General features: G+C 46.4%; 1 protein-coding gene across 3 annotated transcripts in view; it reads left to right on the forward strand.

Moving 5' to 3' along the window:
- Window positions 1-9,395, forward strand: part of SH3PXD2A (SH3 and PX domains 2A) — a 333,629-nt gene extending 324,234 nt beyond the window's left edge. For all 3 annotated transcript variants that reach the window (XM_019485993.2, XM_006273659.4, XM_059730197.1), the window contains one exon: window positions 61-9,395. In XM_019485993.2, the coding sequence (XP_019341538.1) occupies window positions 61-1,950 (1,890 nt within the window). In that variant the 3' untranslated portion in view covers window positions 1,951-9,395. The remainder of the gene's footprint in view (window positions 1-60) is intronic.
- The last annotated feature ends 8,660 nt before the right edge of the window (window positions 9,396-18,055 follow it).

Genomic DNA, 18,055 nt, shown 5'->3' on the forward strand with positions numbered 1-18,055 from the left:
AATTAAAAAAAGTGACTAATTACTTCTCTAGACTAATGATGGCATTAACCTTTCTCCTAGGTTATTGAAAAGAACTCTGGTGGCTGGTGGTACGTACAGATCGGAGAGAAAGAAGGATGGGCACCTGCATCTTATATCGATAAAAGGAAGAAGCCCAATTTAAACAGAAGAACTAGCACGCTGACCCGGCCCAAAGTTCCTCCCCCAGCACCGCCCAGTAAACCAAAAGACTTGGAAGAAGGAGCAGTTCCCGGGACCGTGTCTTCTGGAGAAGCCCAGGACTCCCTACAGAAGCCCAGATATGAGGAGCCCGAGTACGATGTGCCTGCCTTCGGTTTCGACTCGGAGTCTGAAGTGAACGAGTGCCAGCGAGAAGACAGCGCCTTGGAAAAACGTGTGTTGCAGCCATTCAGGCCTTCCCCTGTATTGTCCCTCCAGAGGGCAAAGTTCAAAGTCGGTGAGTCTTCAGAGGACGTTGCCCACGAAGAAGAAACCATCTATGAAAACGAGGGGTTCAGACCTTACCTGGAGGACGCCTTATCAAGTAAAGAGTCTAGCGGAGACTCGGATTCCCTCAAAAGCTCCTCACTCTCCCTGATCCGCAGGAACTCTCCGTGTTCTGGTTCTCCCAAATCATCACTCGTGAAGCTCAAGTCTGACAAAAACATCCAGCCCGATCTTGGAAAATGTCACTATTCCAGGAACGAGGAGACAAAACTCAGGTCAGCCTCCGATGCTGGCTTGCGTAGCATGCCCAAAGCAAGTGTCAAGAAGGAGCCTGGCCAGAGCCCCTCCATCCGAGCAAAGCCGATAGTTAGACCAAAGCCCTTCCTGAATAAGGCAGATTCTTCAAGCCAAGAAAAAATGGACATCAGCACTTTACGGCGTCAGCTGAGGCCAACTGGACAGCTTCGAGGTGGACTTAAAGGATCTAGAAGCGAGGAGTCTGAAAGTCCTCCCCATACAGCTTCCGAGAACCAAGAAGAGTCCTTCAGGAGAAGCTCAGCAGATCTCATCACAGCTCCTTCCCATGGCATTTTCTGTTCGAGCCACTCCATCAAGACTGAGCAAGAGAACAACTCGAAGTGCTTTTACGTGACCACTGATGCCTACCAAAAGGTGCAGGAGTCTGAAATCTGCTTTCCAGCAGGAGTGGAAGTAGAAGTGCTGGAGAAGCAAGCCAGTGGGTGGTGGTACCTTAAATATGGAGACATGGAAGGGTGGGCCCCTTCCCACTATCTGGCTCTTGCTGATAACCAGCAGCGAGAAACCTCAGCCACAGAGGCCGATGCCAGGAACAGAAGGAACGAAAGCAAGTCGAACAGCTTGGAGAAGATAGAGAAGAGAGTCCAGGCTTTGAATACCATCAACCAGAGCAAAAGAGCAACGCCTCCTATTCCAAGTAAGCCTCCTGGCGGCTTCTCCAAAACATCAGGGCCCGTCAAAATGAGGAACGGAGTGAGACAACTGGCAGTGAGGCCACAGTCGGTGTTCGTCTCCCCACCACCGAAGGACAGTAACATCTCATGCTCCCTGCGCCGCAACGAATCCCTAACGACTACAGACCACCTGAGGGTCGTCCGCCGGAACGCGTCTTTTAGCAGTACCCATTTACAGCCCGGCGACTCCAAGGCCAAGCCAGCCGATCGGTCCGTCACGGAGGAATCGGAAACCACCTCCAACCTGTCGGGCCAGCGAAATGGGATCCCGGTGTCCACTGTCAGGCCAAAGCCCATTGAAAAATCTCAGTTCATCCACAACAATCTCAAGGATATCTATGTTTCCATTGCAGACTACGAGGGGGATGAGGAGACTGCAGGGTTTCAGGAAGGCGTGTGCATGGAGGTCCTAGAAAGGAACCCAAATGGCTGGTGGTACTGTCAGATCATGGATGGCGCGAAACCGTTTAAAGGCTGGGTGCCCTCAAACTATTTGGAGAAAAAGAACTAATGTTGTAATATCTTTAAATTCCCTAATTTATACTGTTTCTGCTGTGTACACATGGAGAAAAAAAAACATTATTGCTACACAAAAAGACATTTCCCTGTGCTCTAGGTTTGTACAAAAGGACCGACCGGCCGAGCGATGCCAAGGACAAGTCACTGTGTTCTGGAGAAGTTTGGGAGTTGACCTGCCGGAAGCAATTCGGACACATTTATAGAGGAGGGGCAGCATAGATGAATGCTTTTTTTGTGGAGTTGTTAAATAATCTTGTGTGTAACAGGGTATGACATCCCACCTTTTCCACTTTAATAATGGTAGGAAACCAAACGTGTGCCTTGTGTGGGGGAAAGGAACTGATGTGTCTACTTGAGGAGTTCAGTGCCAAACAAGACATTAGTGGCTCCCTCTCTCCTTATTTTCTGTACATGGACCATCCAGGAGTCTTGAATGCATCTCCCCGACTTTGACTGGGGTAAGCAGATGGGAATTACATTCGGAAATTGAGGAGCCCCAACCCCGTCTAGAAACTCACTTTTCACTCAAGAGCTGATTGTTCCAGAGTTGGAGCCTTTTCGTCGTGGAGGGATTTGGTTTCTAACTTTGCAGATGCGTTTTGTTGTTGCCGTATTCCAGAAACAGCTTTCATGAGATCTTGGGTTTCGGGGGGTTTTTTGCTTCCTCTTTTGTTCTGGATCTAGGCCCTGGAGATGGGATTCCAGATGTTTTTAAGGCCATTTGTGCCAACTGGATGCTCACGAGCCCGCCTACTCGCCCTTTGTGCATCGTGGTTATTTTGGAGGTCCTTCTTTTCGTTCAGTGTGGTGATCCCTGCCCGGAGGTCCACATTGGCTCTCTTTCCAGAGTTGGGTTTCTACAAACTGGCATCATCGTGAACTACAACAAAATGTCTCTGAGACCTTGAACGTGAAAACTCAATCTGATGCATTACTTCGCTCTTAGACCCAAAGCGGAGCATGGTGACTGTTGGCAGGGCCCACAAAGGTAGACGTTAGAAACAGCCGTAACCTTTTGCAACATCAGTGTTTACAAAGAGAAGAAAAAGCCATTGATTTCAGTCTGCACAATCTTTAATTTGTATATTTTGGGGGAATTGTTGGTGTGTGTGTGTTGTCTTTTCTGTGCAGTCTGTGTGGTGTGGGGTTGGGGTTTTTTTGGTTTTGTTTTTTTGAGGTGTGGGGTATTTTTTGATGTTCATTTTAGAGGTCGGGTTGGGTTTTTTTCTGTTTTTTGTTTAATTGGTTTACCAGAAAAAGACTTTTTCTGCTTAACTGAAAATTAAAGCAGGAGTCAGTTCTGCCTTTCGGTTCCCACTTGAATCCAAAAAGTACATTTGGACTGGAGAAAGCGACGGGGATTTTCAGGCTCAAAAATAGATTTAATAAGAAAGCAGTTAGGCCTCAAATGTGGCTAACCAAAAAGCTGCCTCTTTTTCTTCCATTCTCTTTCATGTTATAAATAACTTTAATGCTTGAAAACATGACACAGTGTGGTGGAGGAATGAAGAGATGCATCCTTCGGAAGAGGCTTGGATGGTAGAGTTGTCCTTGAGGTAGCCAACTCTAGTGCCACACACTTCAGCCCCTAACTCTATCCTGTACTTGAGAAACTCCTGCTTCTGACTTTTTTTTTTTTTTTTAATGGGCTTATTAACCATTTAATAGAAGACCAGTGTCTGGCTTCATTAAATAATGGGCCACGTTTTGTGTCCTGTTTATGGGGGTGGGAAGGCAATGATTTCACTACTGGTGTTACACAAAATGATGTGCGGCCTTTTTATTTTCCAGCGAAACTTTATTCCAATTCTCACTTGGGATTTGAAGATAAAGGCTATCAAGAGCGTAATTAGCTGGAAACCAGGGCTGTCATAAAATAGCACGATGGTATTGTGTTATGGGGGAGGGGGGTCGTTACTCTGCCAAAAAAAAAAGAATATACAATTTATACGTGGTTCTCGTCTTTTATTCTTTTTGTGGTGTGGGATTGGGAATAGCTACTGCCGCAGACATGGCGGATACCCCTTTGTTCACTGAAAAAGGTGCCGTCAAGGGTTGTGAACAGAGCTCTGTCGTCATCCTGTATCATTTTGGTGGGGGAGGGCGCTGGGTTGGGATGCGATAGAAGTTGCGGTGATGGGCAGGAAAAGCATTGCTGCACGACAGCCCATATTGAAAGGTACAGAGTCCTGGACCTTTGTCTTATATATAATGTATGTATGTATATATCCAGTTAACCACATCTTACTGGATGTCTGTCGGAGGCTTCGCAGCCCTCTCTCTCATGCTTCTTCCCATTTTTTTTTAGTTGTACTAATATAGTAGCAGCCATTAAAGACTGCGGGAGCTCTTGTGAGATTATAATAGAAGTATTATATTCTTCTGCTGGACAGTATTAAATAGAGCAATACATAGAGTTATCTGCTAGATTGCAGTACTAATAGTAGCGACTTAGTGACTTGTATTAATATTATGATTTATTTTAACAATAATGATGCGGAAGTGGTTCATTATTTTGAATTAATGCACTTTACCAATAAAAGAAACAGAAATGGAAGCCAACGCAGAGAACTAAGTGCATTATTTAAAGGTGCAGTATATAATTGTCACTTAAAAAAAACAACCGTACACATGTATTTATTTAAATTAATTTATAATTATTTAAAATATGCAAAAAAAAATTGTTTAAAAACACTTCCACGCTGTCATGTCCTAGAGAAGCACAAAGCACAGCTCCCAAAGCTTCTGCACTGAGCCACTCGCCCCTCAAAGTACGGCACAGCATGCCTTCAGTCTCCCGCAAGGGAAGGTGACGATGTTTCTGGTTGCAAGGCATGGCCCATTGAGCGTTCGCATGGCACCCATCAAGCCAACGGCCACAGACCGAAAGGGTCTCAGGGGTTGGGTGGCGCCCTCCCTTCTAGTTGGGCATCACGTTTTTAAGCATTTCATCATCTTCACGAGACTGGGCCCAAAGGTTTGGGTGCCATGCTGATTTCACAAAACCCTGGGAATTAAACCTGTAGTTCATGTTGCAATTAATTGTCCTGTCCTGTTCCTCCCCATTGACCAGTACCCTAAATATTCCCTGCTGCACCTGCTATCAGTGGCTTTATCTTAATTAGTTACCAGTGGTGCAGCTCATTAAGCTAAGCTGTTAGGATGCCCTGGTCCCAATATATCCATCTGTTCAAACTCATTACAAGATTTTTCTGCAGTATCAGCACCACTTGTGAGCAACTCGATTGCTCCTGTAGCCCTTCCTTCGCATTTTAATGGAGGCTTGGCAGAGGAAGCAGTGTTGTTGGGTACCAAACTTTGTCTAGGGCTATCATAAATCATAGGGTTGGGAGGGAGCCGAGGAGGTCACATCCAGTCCATCCCCCTGCTCCAAGCAGGACCAGCCCCAACTGCATCATCCCAGCCAAGGCTTTGTCTAGCCAGGTCTTCAAAACCTCCAAGGATGGAGATGCCACCACCTCTCGAGGTGGCCTGTACCAGTGTTTTACTATCCTCCTAGTAAGAAAGTGTTTCCTAATATCTAACCTAAATGATCCTTTCACACATGTGCTCAACAAGGTAGCGATGCGCATCAGCGTCTAGAAATCAGCCTGAGCCAGTGTCCATCCAGGTGCCTCAGTAACGTTTGAGATGCAGCGTGCGCTTGAATGTGCCGGTGCCTTGCGATTATGCTGAGGGGTCGATTCAAAAAGGGAAAATAATAATAATTGCTGCTTCTGTTCTCGACCCTCTCTCTCGGATGTTGATCACTAGAACGGAAACGTTTCTAGGTTGCTAGTGGACAGAGCTTTGAGCGCAGCCGGTTTCACTGTTGCCTCCAAATAGCCAGCCACCTTCCTCTATTGAGCGTGAAGACCTTTCACAAAGCAATAGAGGAGAGACCATTTTCAACGAAAAGAAAAGAAAGATTGTAAAGGCTAGAATTGGCAGGTGATTTGGGGGAAGATAGCATTTTAGCTCATTTTATACAAAATTTAAAGAGAGTTAATGTCCCTCTTAAGGTTTTTGGGTTGCTTTTTTTTTTTCCTCCCAAAACTGACACTGTGACCAAGAACAATATTTAAATGTAACATGCACCTCACTTTTTTTCTAACATGCTACCAAAATCAATAGTACTGTTATGAATAAAAGAAAAACTTTTATTTTTAAAGTAAATTAAAAGAAACAATGGCGAGCTACTGAAGAAACGTTCTGTGAAATCAAAGGGTGTCCTCTAGTGGAAGAAGAAGCTGGTGCTGCTGCTCTTTTCGGCTAATAGATGGCTTTGATCAGCCAGCTGTGCTTTCCAAGGGTAAAACCTTGGAGCTGAAACCGCCAAAATCCCAAGTACAGTTCAATCCTATCAAATTTGGAAATGTGAAATGATTTGGGCTTTGCTGTATACTGCAACTTTAATAATAATGAGCACTTCTGAGTTCGTTATTGAGGTTTATATAATGCCTGAAAACTTCAATTCCCATTTTTCCCTTTTGTCCTCCAAAAAAACCTCCTTTTTTTCCCCTTAGAATAAATGATGATGAAAAAAGTAACTCTTAAGCTTTTCTTACACGAAGGCAATTTGTATTAATTGGCTAGATCTTCATGGCTGTGTCTCATTGCAATGCACCTGGCAGCACCAAGCTCCATGCAAATGGTTTGCAGCCTACACTGCCGATGCCTGACTCGTACGCACTGACTGTAAGTCCATTTGTTTTAAAAGTGTGCCATAATTATTCTGTATTTCCTGTCATTCAAATTAAGGGCCTAAATTGCTACAACTTAAACCAGTCTAAGTGGAATTGCTCCAATTCCTTGCTGGTATGACTAAAACCAGAAATTGATTGTCAGCCTAACCCAAGAGATTCTTTCCATAGCAGTACTGTAAATCTTGACGAAGGCATTATATAATTGTTTTTTTAATCACTTTCAGATCTTAGTGCAGCATATTTTATTGTAATATATATCCATTGCTTTCCTCATTTAAAAAAAAAAAGTTACTGCTTTTTTATCACTTATGAGAAACAAGGGAAATTGATAAAGCATTCATTATTTTCATATTACTAGTATTAACAGAGTAGAACTAGTACTATTTAATTTTAGATCTCTGTAGGTAGCTTGTTAAGAATTCATAATTTCCTGTGTTGTACCTTACTAAGTTTTTGTTAGTCTTTTTTTCCAAATACTCTGCATTCTCAAGAAAAAAAAAAAATCCAATGAGTGGATAAGTGCAATATTCATAGAATAAACAGGCCCCTCATTCAGGACGTGGAATGGAGCACACAGTGTGAAGTAGCTGTAATTTCTATAGTCATGCACTCTTAGAAAAGGGAAGGGGTTTAGTTGTGAGGAAACGGGATTTGTGAGTATAGGTGGTCTGTCTGTCTGTCTGTCTGTCTGTCTGTGCCAGACATTCCCTGTATTAGCAAACGGGCAAGGTTTATACGTGCACTTTGCAAGAATCACAATGGAATATGCAGGAGCATTTTTAAGCACATGCGATTCTTGAATGACCCCTTTTAAACACATTACCAGTCTCTCTCCTGTGCCTAATTCTTCCTCTTTCTCTGGGATATGACTTTTTTTCAGCAAATTTCCCCTTGTTAAAAACTGGAAGCGTGATGGAAATTTAGAAGGGGGGGAATCCCTGATGCCAACCCTAATTTCAGTACCGTCCAGTCCTCTCTGTTTATAAAAACCAAATTACAAAAAAAAAAAAAAAAAAAGAGCAAAAAGCCCATGTTTCATTTTTGGCTTCCAAAGAGATCTCTTCTCACGCACAAGATTGCATGTTGGGATTGTTGCATTTGAAACATGGAAGGTTGCCATTGGATTCCATGTTTCTGGCATGCAGAAGACGATCTTTGTCCAGATTTGATGTTTTGGTTTTGAAATATGGATGCTCTTGGATTTGACCTTTCCGAGAGAGACAGAGAAATGTTAAGCCCCAGAGGCCGATTTCCAGGTGGCGCACAAACTTGCTGTCCCCCAAAACAGCGCTGTCATCTTCAATGAAGCTGCAAAATTGTAGAATGTGAAAAATTGGATTTTGTGGCCCTCAAATGTCATTGAACAGAGTTTGTGCTGCCCCGGTTAAATATCTTTTGTACAAGTTTTCTCTGTTTTATTTTTCCCCTCTACTAGTTGTTACTTAGTGTTTCAAACCTTATGAAGATGTGGGTGCTTTTGTATTTTAATAGCACAACTGAACTCAGCAGATATCTTTTACTTGTTCCAAATTCCAGCACATATCCTCTTATTTCAGGACAGGAACTAATATCCTTAACAAGCCAACCTCATTTCAGTTCTTGGGAAGTGGACCTTTCACATTGTGAAAGACCATTAACTCCCTGGAGTTAAATCTAGTTTTAATTTGTATAGAGAGTCAGCCCTGTAGAGCACATAGCAGTGACCGAACTCTGCTGTTGGTTTGTGGGGGGAGAGCTTGAGTCTAGGCGTCTTCCCATAAGTCTGCAAAGTGCAAATGAAACCAACTCTAAAAGAGCACCTAGCAGGAGACGCCATGATTTCATTTACTGCTGGGCTCGTTTCTAATTAACATTGAAATACCAACTGGAGCACTGCTGCTATTAGCCGACGTCTCACCCTGGAAATTTGGGAAGCGGAGAACGGATGGAAAGGTGCTGCCCATAAGCCTAGCACTTCACAGGTACAGATGGCACCATCGGAAGGCCAGTTGTGGGTGGGCAAGTAATGCTTTGCTTCAGGCATATTCGGTAGCGGCGCAGCGGCCCACCCGGCAATGCCTGGAGAGTTTGTCTTCCCTTCATGCTCCAGGGTATGTGTTTGTGTGTCTCCATTCATCTGGAAATCTCAGCGGTCATTGTTCTTTGTATTATTTTAATTGTAATGTCCAAATCAAGTACTGTATGCTGGGCACAGTCCAGAGCCCTGTGCAGCTGATGGGAGTCGCTCCGTTGACTTCCGTGGGCTTTGGACCAAGTCCGTAGGTCGCCGTGGCTCGGCCTCCTCAGCCTCGACTCGTAACCAAATACAGAGGCTTCTGTAGAGCAGTTGTCCATCAGGCTACAAGTTGGATCCCTCTTTCTTTTTGGGGGGGCTTATGTAAATTTTGTGTGTGTGTGTGTGTGTGTGTGTGTGTGTGTGTGTGTGCATGCGTGTGTTGGGAGGGGGAGAGGAGTCGTTTTCATGGATCTGCTTGTTCTAGGGGCCAAGTTCTGCCGTTCCTATGGGAGGAAAAACTCCCAGTGAAACCAACCAACTGGTTTCCTGTAAGGAACGCAAGGCCAGGCCCCGCAAGGGCACAAGTAGGACAAATTAGTCTCTTCTCTGGTAGGTTAGCAGGGTTGGGCTGGTCCCACACAGTGTGTCCTGAGGTCATTCTTGCGTTCAGATAGTTTAATTGTAGCTGGAGAGTGCAATTAGCAGCGAAATAAAATAAATTTGGTTAAACCTTCACACTGGCGTTCGACAGGTCTGTCCTTGTGCAGCGCAAGCCACTACTGTCCTGAGTCGAGACTCCTGTTTGTTACTGAATCAAAATGAAAGGGTGGGTGGGTGGGAGGGGGAGAAAATCCAGTTAAGAGATGGAAGAGGTAACTGGATAACAGTATAGATGCGGGAGGGGATGGATAAAGATAAAATATTAATCAAGGATGTTTCTTCTAAAGGCCATAAGTTATTGGGTTTGACACTGCTGGTGCTTTTTATATAGATTTTTTTTTTTTTTTTTTTTTTTAATACGTCGCTGTTCTCCGTTAGACAGTGTGCTCCATCATTGCCAAATGTTCGGTTTCGCACGTGATACGGCATTACAATCTGTGTTGCGAAGGTCGTAATCCATTGAGGTAAGGCAAACGTGTTACACATTTGTTTTAAGCAAGGTGTCGCGTGCATCTGGGAGTATAGGCACTATCAAGGTTCATCAGAGTCAAAACTGGCACGAAAATCTGTTCTGGATGTATGTCCTTTTAAGCAGGGAGTGAGTGCTCTTAGCAGCGTCAGAGCAAACGGTTAGCTTGCTAGAGAAAACACAAGGATGGTATTTGGTTACGGGGGTAGTTTCTCTAGATCCCCCCTCTCCACTGTGGGGTGTTGAAAAACAATTGTTGGTCGGGGGATATTATTCTGTTGTATTTTGGGTTTTTGTTGGGGTTTGGGGTTTTTTGTTTTTTTTTTGTTTTTAAAAACCCTCTTAGACTTTTTAAAAGTAAATGTTACAAGCATTTGGTTCCAGGGTCTGCAAAATGTCACTGGTTGTAAGCCACCGATTTGGAAAGATCAGCATGATGCCTACCTGTACATTATATGGCAGCCTTTACTATGCAAGCAGTTACATTCTGGTTTGAAAACTTTTCTTGAGCAATCCAAAATACCTGTGCCTCAGCCCCGAACGTGGGCATATCATATTCTGAATCTAGGCCCCGTCATATTTAAGTCGGGCTGTGAAACTGCCCGAACAAGCAGGACTCAAGTTGTGTGAATAACTGCAGTCAAGTAGGGTAGGTAGAAAAGGTAAACACACACAAAAACAATTAAAATTGTTTTAAAAGCACAAGATGCTGTCACAAATCAATGATTTCCAATGGTGTCCATTGTTAAATAACAAACGGAGACTGGACAAAGGTATCCAGAATTTCTCAGTCTTACTGGACGTGCATCTTGGAGAGGGCGAAAATTGAATTGCTCAGGTTGAATTTGAACGTGGGGACTGGTTGCAGAAGCACCATCTGTGTCTCATCACACTTGCTCCTTTTGTTCAGGGAACCCTTATTTGAAAACTGATTGCAAATAGCTTTCCTGTTTACTACCCTGGGAGCCAGGGTTTGGAGAGGATGAAACATAATCCTCCTATTATATCAGGACTACGATATCAAATTTGGTATCTATCTAAAGAAGTCTCTCCTGCAGCTTGATGGCTTGCTTTTACTGACCTTGAAAATGGGGCCTGAATGCTCAAATGCGGGTGCCTAGCAGTTTCTAAATCCCCTTACTTTCAGGGTTATTTAGGATGCAGTGTCTTGATTTTGAAAATTGGTTAGAGGATGATCTTGAGGTTTTGAAAAAAATTAGTGTGCCGATTCAGGTGCTCCAGTATCTGGATGGAATAAGGCTTGACTTCAGACATGGAAGTGGGCCTGTGCACTTCAGCAGGGGACAGGCATGCAATAAATGTTAACAGGTTTCATTAGGTTGAGGCCAAAGTCTGTCCAGGTTTGAAAATTTGATCCTCACTATAAACCCCAAAGTGCCCGAGTATTGGCTGGGCGATGTCCTGCTATTGGTTTTGTCAGTTGCTGACACTCTTAACGTGACCACCAACATTGGCTACTGTTCTCGTGACTGCGGGTTGGTCTAGTTTTTCGTTTCCGAGGGTTGGGGGGTGGGAACGTAACGGTCCTAGAGAGCGAGCGAGCGAGCGGCTTGGGGGAGAACGTTGGTGTCCAGAGATAGAGAAGTGTGTGGCTGGTCCTGGTGTGCGTGTGGTAGAGCCGATTTTGAGACGATTTATTTATTTATTGTTGCTTGGAGAGGCGTTTTCTGGAAGTTGATATGGTTTCTGTTGCAGCCTAACGGGGGAAGGAAGAACAGAGAGTCTTTTGAGTTGAGAGGATATAGGCGGGAGTCGATTCAGTTTGTTCTGGGAGAGGTGAAACAACAATGATGGTCTTCACTGCTCATTGCTGAGGTAGGAAGGAAATGAATGGGGCGGTGGGGGGGGAGGAAATTGGGAAACCTTTCTTCTGATACCAGCTTTGGGCCACATTCACTGCTAGCGTGCGGTGCAGTGATGTCGATGGCATTACCCTTGCTAGCAGATTGTTCGTTGTGCAAATACTTGATCTTTTAGTCCCAAAATTTGATCCTATTGGAACGGGCGGGTGTTTTTGCTGCTGTTGGTGGAATCGGCACTTACCTAATAGCAAGTGTGGAGCAAGACACAGAAAGAGCTGCAGGCAATAGACTTCTTTATCTCTTGCTGGAGATGGTGACCAGATATGGAACTGTTTGCTGAGTAGACCTGCCTCTGCACAGGTGGCTTGCCAGTATGCCCATGAAAATACTTCCCCCGACTGGAAAATTGGCATTTGTCTTGGAGAGAGTTTGCCCCCATACCAAAGAAGTCCTGCAATTGAACAGGTTGGGTTTGTTGTTTTTTTTGCAAGTGGCATCATTGTTTGCATGGGTTATTGTGGAAGGCCCTAATAATCTTGATCGTGATGGACTGAACGTGAAAGCCCGCACGACTTCCCTCTCAGTTGCATCCCAGGAGGCAGATCAGTGGGTTCAGGTCGGCAACGTAGAATTTGTTTCCCATGAAAAGAACAGGAACCTAATTTTCATTGGGAAACTCTTCTGCTTGGCCCGTTCCCTCGGGGGGTGTAGTCGGTGAGCGTGCCTTCTGCACTGGGATATCATCGCTGCCTCACCCGTGTGTTCACTTCAGCGTGCAAGCAGATGGCTCAGCCTGGCAGTGCGTGTATCTGCTGCCACGGGCCTGATTTCTACACACAAAGCCGCATGTTTACGTGGCTTGCTGCCCTGCAGGGGATTGGTTTAATATCCCAGGAAACTTGCTGTTCTGGCTGTAGCCAAGAGCAAGCCCAGCCGAGGGCAAAATGAATTCTGGTGAAGTCAGTGCCCATCAGAAGGCCTTGATTTTTATTTTTTTTCCCTTTATTTAAAGCTTTCACTTGGCCTGACTTCCCAATCCAGAATGGCTTAAGAGGCTTTTCTTTACTGGATGCAAAAGACCAAGGCAATTGTGGGTTCGAGATGATTTTACAGCTAACTGCAAGGTTGAGCCACTCTTGGCATAAGCAGTTCTGGTGTGAGACCTAGGGGTGTGGCGCCCATAACCCTGGCCTCCTTCCTTGCATCAGGTTTATGTCCATTAAATTCACAAAAACGCACCTTGCCCAGCAACCCCAGACCAACTCTCCATGCTGGTTTTTTTTTGTTTTTTTTTTTAATCGTCAGCTTTTGTCGTCTTTTTTTGTTTTTCTCGGCAGAGCCGTGTTTTGCAACGGACAAGTTGCATTGATGTTTGGGGAGGAGACTCATTTATACCAGTAAAGCATTTTTAAATTCTGCAAGGATCCCTTATAACCTGGAGAGCGCTAGCCTTGCGGTATCTGCCACGCACGTGGTTGAGGGTGAGGACGCCCACCAAAAACTCCACTGCTGTGTCTAAGCTTTGACTCCAGTTTGGCCTGTAATAGTCGAGGCTTGGTCTGTTGGAGATGCTTTCCCACTGAACTGAATCATGCTCAGTGCCTTGATTTTTGAGGGAAGCTTGTAGATTGAGAGCCATCGGTCTGACAACTTCTGTCCCTAGGAAGCCTACAATAGGGCTCGATGGCTTGCAGATGCAAATACTCCAAGGGTCACGTCCTGTACCGCGACGGTATAAAGTCTAGCAGTGCACGTTTCCATTGGACGCCAGAGCCATTTGGGTCCACACTGCTTGCCTGTAGCAGTCTGGAATAAATGGTGCCTGATACCGTGAGCTGGTGATCTGCATGTTTTGGGCACATTTAAGTATCTGGGCTAAGTCTCCACATTTTGGAGCAAACGTTGCTCCTTTCCGGCAGCTGCCATTGCAACCTCTGATAGCCGGCAGATCTAGAAATCTGTGCTGTTACCGAAGGTGGTGGGATGCTGTGGGAATGGGAAGCTCGCAGCAAAAAAATGGTTGTCTAGCCCTTCCTAAAACCGAAATTACTCCAGACCTTAGGGATACGCAGTACTAAAGCAGAAGCCAGCCATCCCCTTGGCACCAAAGGGATTTTGTGTCCTACCAAACCTGACCGTTGCCCGTTGCGTTGTGGCCCATGGGTCGCACGCTCCACCTTGCGAGGGGTCTGGTGACCCGTGCGTGCACACGTGACCCGCAAAGGCGTGCGAGGGCTGCCTTCTCCTTCGAGCGACAAATTCTTGCAATGTGAAACCGCAACATTCAGCGTCTCAGGCAGAGAGGACTTGATAGTCATCTCCCAGTTCATTGATTGCTTGGACCAAACGTGGTGCTAAATATGATCTTAAATATTTGTAATATTTATGTTTTTTTTAGTGTTTGATCACAAAGATGCAGTGTCCTTTTTTTTGTAAAAGAGAAATCTAGCCCTGGGTTTCGAGCTCGGCAAAGCCCCCGGAGGACCTTTTCAAGGTTCGGAGTTGTTCATTAACACTTGGAGCAGGCTTCCCATGAGTGGGGTGGGGGGGTGGGGGGAGAAAGGATACTCTATCTTCAAATGCTTGCAGACTGTAAGATTTGATTTGTGACTATTTTGTTTGTATTTTGTTTACATCGCCTCTTTATATGCCCTGAGAACAAAAATAAATTTTTTTTTTGACCTTTTTAATTGTGACCCAGGTTTTTGGTTTTATTTCTCATCCTTTTTCTCCTTTTCTTGTGTTTTTTCCCGTTTCCCCCCCCCCCCCCCCTTTTGTTCTCCCGATCTCATTGTCGATGTGACCCCGAGGGCAGATAGAGCTTCATTGAACCCTGTGCGGGGGTAAAACTGGGTCTGTTCCAGTTGCGAGCAGAGAGCAGGTTCACGCGTCTGTTCCAGCACAGCTTTCATGGGGATGGGGGTGGGATTTTTCTTAATTTTTGGATGCTCTTTTTTTTCCTCCTTCCATCCTACTAGGTATAGTGAAACCTGACCTCATCTTTGCCCTCCATCCTAGTTTCGAGCGCCAAAAGAGGCTCCACGTGTTCAGCAAGACTCCAGAATGGAAATGGGCAGTTGTTTTCTGGACAGGTGAGCTGGAGGGGTGGCCAGCAGGATAATGTCTCTAAGCAAACGGAGCTGGGTCTGGTGGAAAGACGGCCTCTTAGCCCGCTATGGAGCCCTCACAGTGAACTTCTATGATGTGAAAGGATTGAGGCCACCCAGTATCTCAACACTGAGTCGATGGGCCGTATGCAAAGGCATCCATGCCGGGGAGCAATGAGAACTGACAGTGCAAGGAGAAGGGCCTTGCATGCTATTGACTCTTGGTTGACTCTAGTGGGCTTTGGAGCTGTTGGAGCCCAAGTCTGTAAGGTCCCAAATGCACAGGGCACTTCTGCGAGCATTAACAGCTCCCTGCTTCTCCCATGAGCATAACAAAGGCAGAGTTCAGGAATGGGCCTGGACTCGGGGCTTGTCTGACCCTGCTCCCTGGAGCCAGTGCAAGGTTGGGCAGCACCCTCCGATTCTTCTGTCCTTCGTGACCATGCATCAAGCCTTTTAGCAGACACCAATTTTGTTCATCCCCAAGTACGTCACAGACCACCCCTCTTCCTCACTCCCTTGGCCCTAGAGCCTTGCCCATCACCATCATTCCCTGTCATCGGGATGCAGGCAGCTCTCGGTCAAGCAGGGCCGAGGGGGAGCTTATGGCCCAAATCTTGCACCTTCCGGCATGCTAGCAGGCAACTGGACCCCTACGCACCCTTGCTAGAGCCAGCAGGCTCCCATGTGGGCGCAGGAGTCTTTTCCTGCAAGAAGATGCCGGAGGGTGGGCTACCAGAAGTTGTGAAGAATTGACTTGATTTTCAAGGGGACTGTAGACAACTCCCATCTTATTCCTAGACTCCCGAATGGCGGTAGAGAACGTGCTTGTTGCAAAGCGCTGTGCGAGCACGGCTCAGATAAAGGGCCTTGTCCGCTGCTGCCCGGAAAACAGGCCGGGGTGTTAACTTGCTCTGCTTATGCCCTGCACCAATCTCTACCGGGTGCGAAGCTCTGAAGGGGCAAGAGGGATTTCAGCGGAGGAGCGGTGCCTTCCCGAAGCTAAGTTCAAAGACTCATCTGTTACAAAGGCAAGTCAGACTAAGTTGCTCGGGTCTCTGCTGAAGTCTTGTCAGGCCCAGCATGGTGAATGGTGTCCTCAAAGCATATTTCAACAAACCTTTGCCACCCTTTGTACTGGCAGGACATTGACTGTGCCCTTGCCCCCTCTGCTTTACCAGTGGCAAGTTCATGCGGGTGTTTGGTGTTTCAGGTGTTATGTCTGGAAGTTGTGTGTGAGGTTTTGTCTTTAAGAACAGATTAGACAAACACTTGTCTAGACGCTTTAGACAAATACTCCTGCCTTGAATAGGGCATTGGACTAGATGACCCTGGAGATGCTTTTCAGGCCTATTTTTTGTAGGATTCTGCGATGGTTGTTAGTCTCTTTTATCCAGGGAAATAATCTTACCGTAATCGCACACCGTGCTTGGAGACCCTCGGGTTCACCAGTCTGCAAATCAGCATTAAGTAAGCTTTACTTACTGCTCAGCTTGTGTCTAGGTGTGAGTGCTGTTGGGTGTGCACCCTGAAAGGGATGTGCTTCCTTGTCTAGCTTTTCTACCCAGTTTTCTGGATAATTAGATACCTTCCCCGAGACCCAGCCCTGGTGCTTTCATCCCCCAGTCCCAGGTGCGGGAGACCCTCGCCCAGAGAGATTTGAACCTGCACGTCCTGCTTCCTAACAAATGGCTCTGACCACCTGGCCACAGGCTAGGCAAAGCCATAGCTTTCTCCATCCCACCCACTCATGGTGGCCCACTAGCAGCCAGGTGTGGAAGGTGTCGGTCAAGGAGGAAGGCGCGAGGCAGAGGGAAGGTGGCTCAGTGGGATAGATGCTGCCTGGGAAGAATGCAGGGCCTGGGATCTGTCTCCTGGCTGGTAGCCTTTTGTAAATGCAAGAAGCACCGAGCCATTGTCGAGGGACGGGGTGTCGGGGGGATTTGATAAAGCCTAGGCTGTGGCCTACTGAGTAGAGGCCTGTGCTGGGGAAGTGGGAGGTACAGGTTCAAATGTCTTTGAGGAGTGAGGCAAGAACCACGACAGTCATGAGGCCTTTCAAGGGAGGCTCCTCTTCTCTGCAAGTACATGGAGAGGGTGATGTGATTCTTGCTGCAGGTGGAAACAATCCCACCCCGTGCAAACTGTAGCTGCCTTCACGGTATCTGTGCATATGAAGGGCAGAAAGGATTCAGCCCAGCGGCTCCACCCTCAACCCCTTTCCACAATACCCCATTCTCTGCCAGGTGCCTTGCAGTTTGGCTGCAGTTTGCAAGTGACTCTTGGTTTTACAGCAGCTAGTCCCAGGGCCAGCTGTGGGTTAGGGTTAGGGCTCTGACCCCAGGGGTCATGCTTTTATGTGGGGGAGGCTATAGGCTATGCGCTTCATGCATCTCCTTTGAAGAGGCTGCCTCGACTCTGCTGCACGGCCCTTGCCACAAAGACTTGCCGGTGACGTTTGCAAGGGAGGCTCTTGGGTGCAAGGGAATAAAGATCCTGAGATGCGGAAAGCATGAAGTCGTTGGGCCCAACATGCTGGATTTCAAGCAACTCAGAAGATAATGGACGTGGTGCCATGGAAGGAAAGACTGGAGGAATAAAGGCACCCTGGGGGGCTGGAAGCAGCTAAAGGGCACGGTGCTGGAAGCCCAGCCAGCTCTTCTGACACGGTGGAAGCACAAGAGGAAGGGCAGAGATGTGCACCAGGGCAACGTGGCTGCACATGGGGTGTCTAAGCTGCCTCAAGTTCAAAGCATGCAGACAGTGCAAAAGGGGGGCAGGGAGAAAATCAGCAAGGCAAAGGTAAAAAAAATAATAATTAAAAAAAAATCTTTTAAAAGAGCTCCACCTGGAAAGAGAAAGCCAAGAAGAGGTTCAGTAAAATGTTTTGAGTGGCATCCCACGGGGGTCTGTGCTGGGCCCAGTGCTGATCAAGGTGTTCATTCATTATTTGGATGCTGCTGCTTTGCAGCTGGCACAAGGGGGAAGGACTGCAAACACAACGGAGGACAGGAGCACATTTCACAAGGGTCTTGACAGGCTGGAAGGCTGGGCCGGGGCTAACGGGATAAAGCTCAATGCTGAAAAATGCAAGGTGTTGCACCTCGGGAAGAATAATTAAAAATACTAATAAAAATAGGTGCTAGCTGGCTGGATGGTGCACCACAGAAGGACCTAGGAGTCCTGGTGGATCCCAGCCTCGGTATGAGCCGGCAGTGTGACACAGCTCTGCAAAATACAACTACAATTTTGGGTTGCATCAATAGAAACATTAGGTGCAAGACACGGAGTGATAATGCACCCAACCCTCTAGTTGAGGCCTACCCAATGCCGAGG

The sequence above is a fragment of the Alligator mississippiensis genome, chromosome 6 (assembly GCF_030867095.1).
Source record: "Alligator mississippiensis isolate rAllMis1 chromosome 6, rAllMis1, whole genome shotgun sequence".
Taxonomy (NCBI): Eukaryota; Metazoa; Chordata; order Crocodylia; family Alligatoridae; genus Alligator; species Alligator mississippiensis.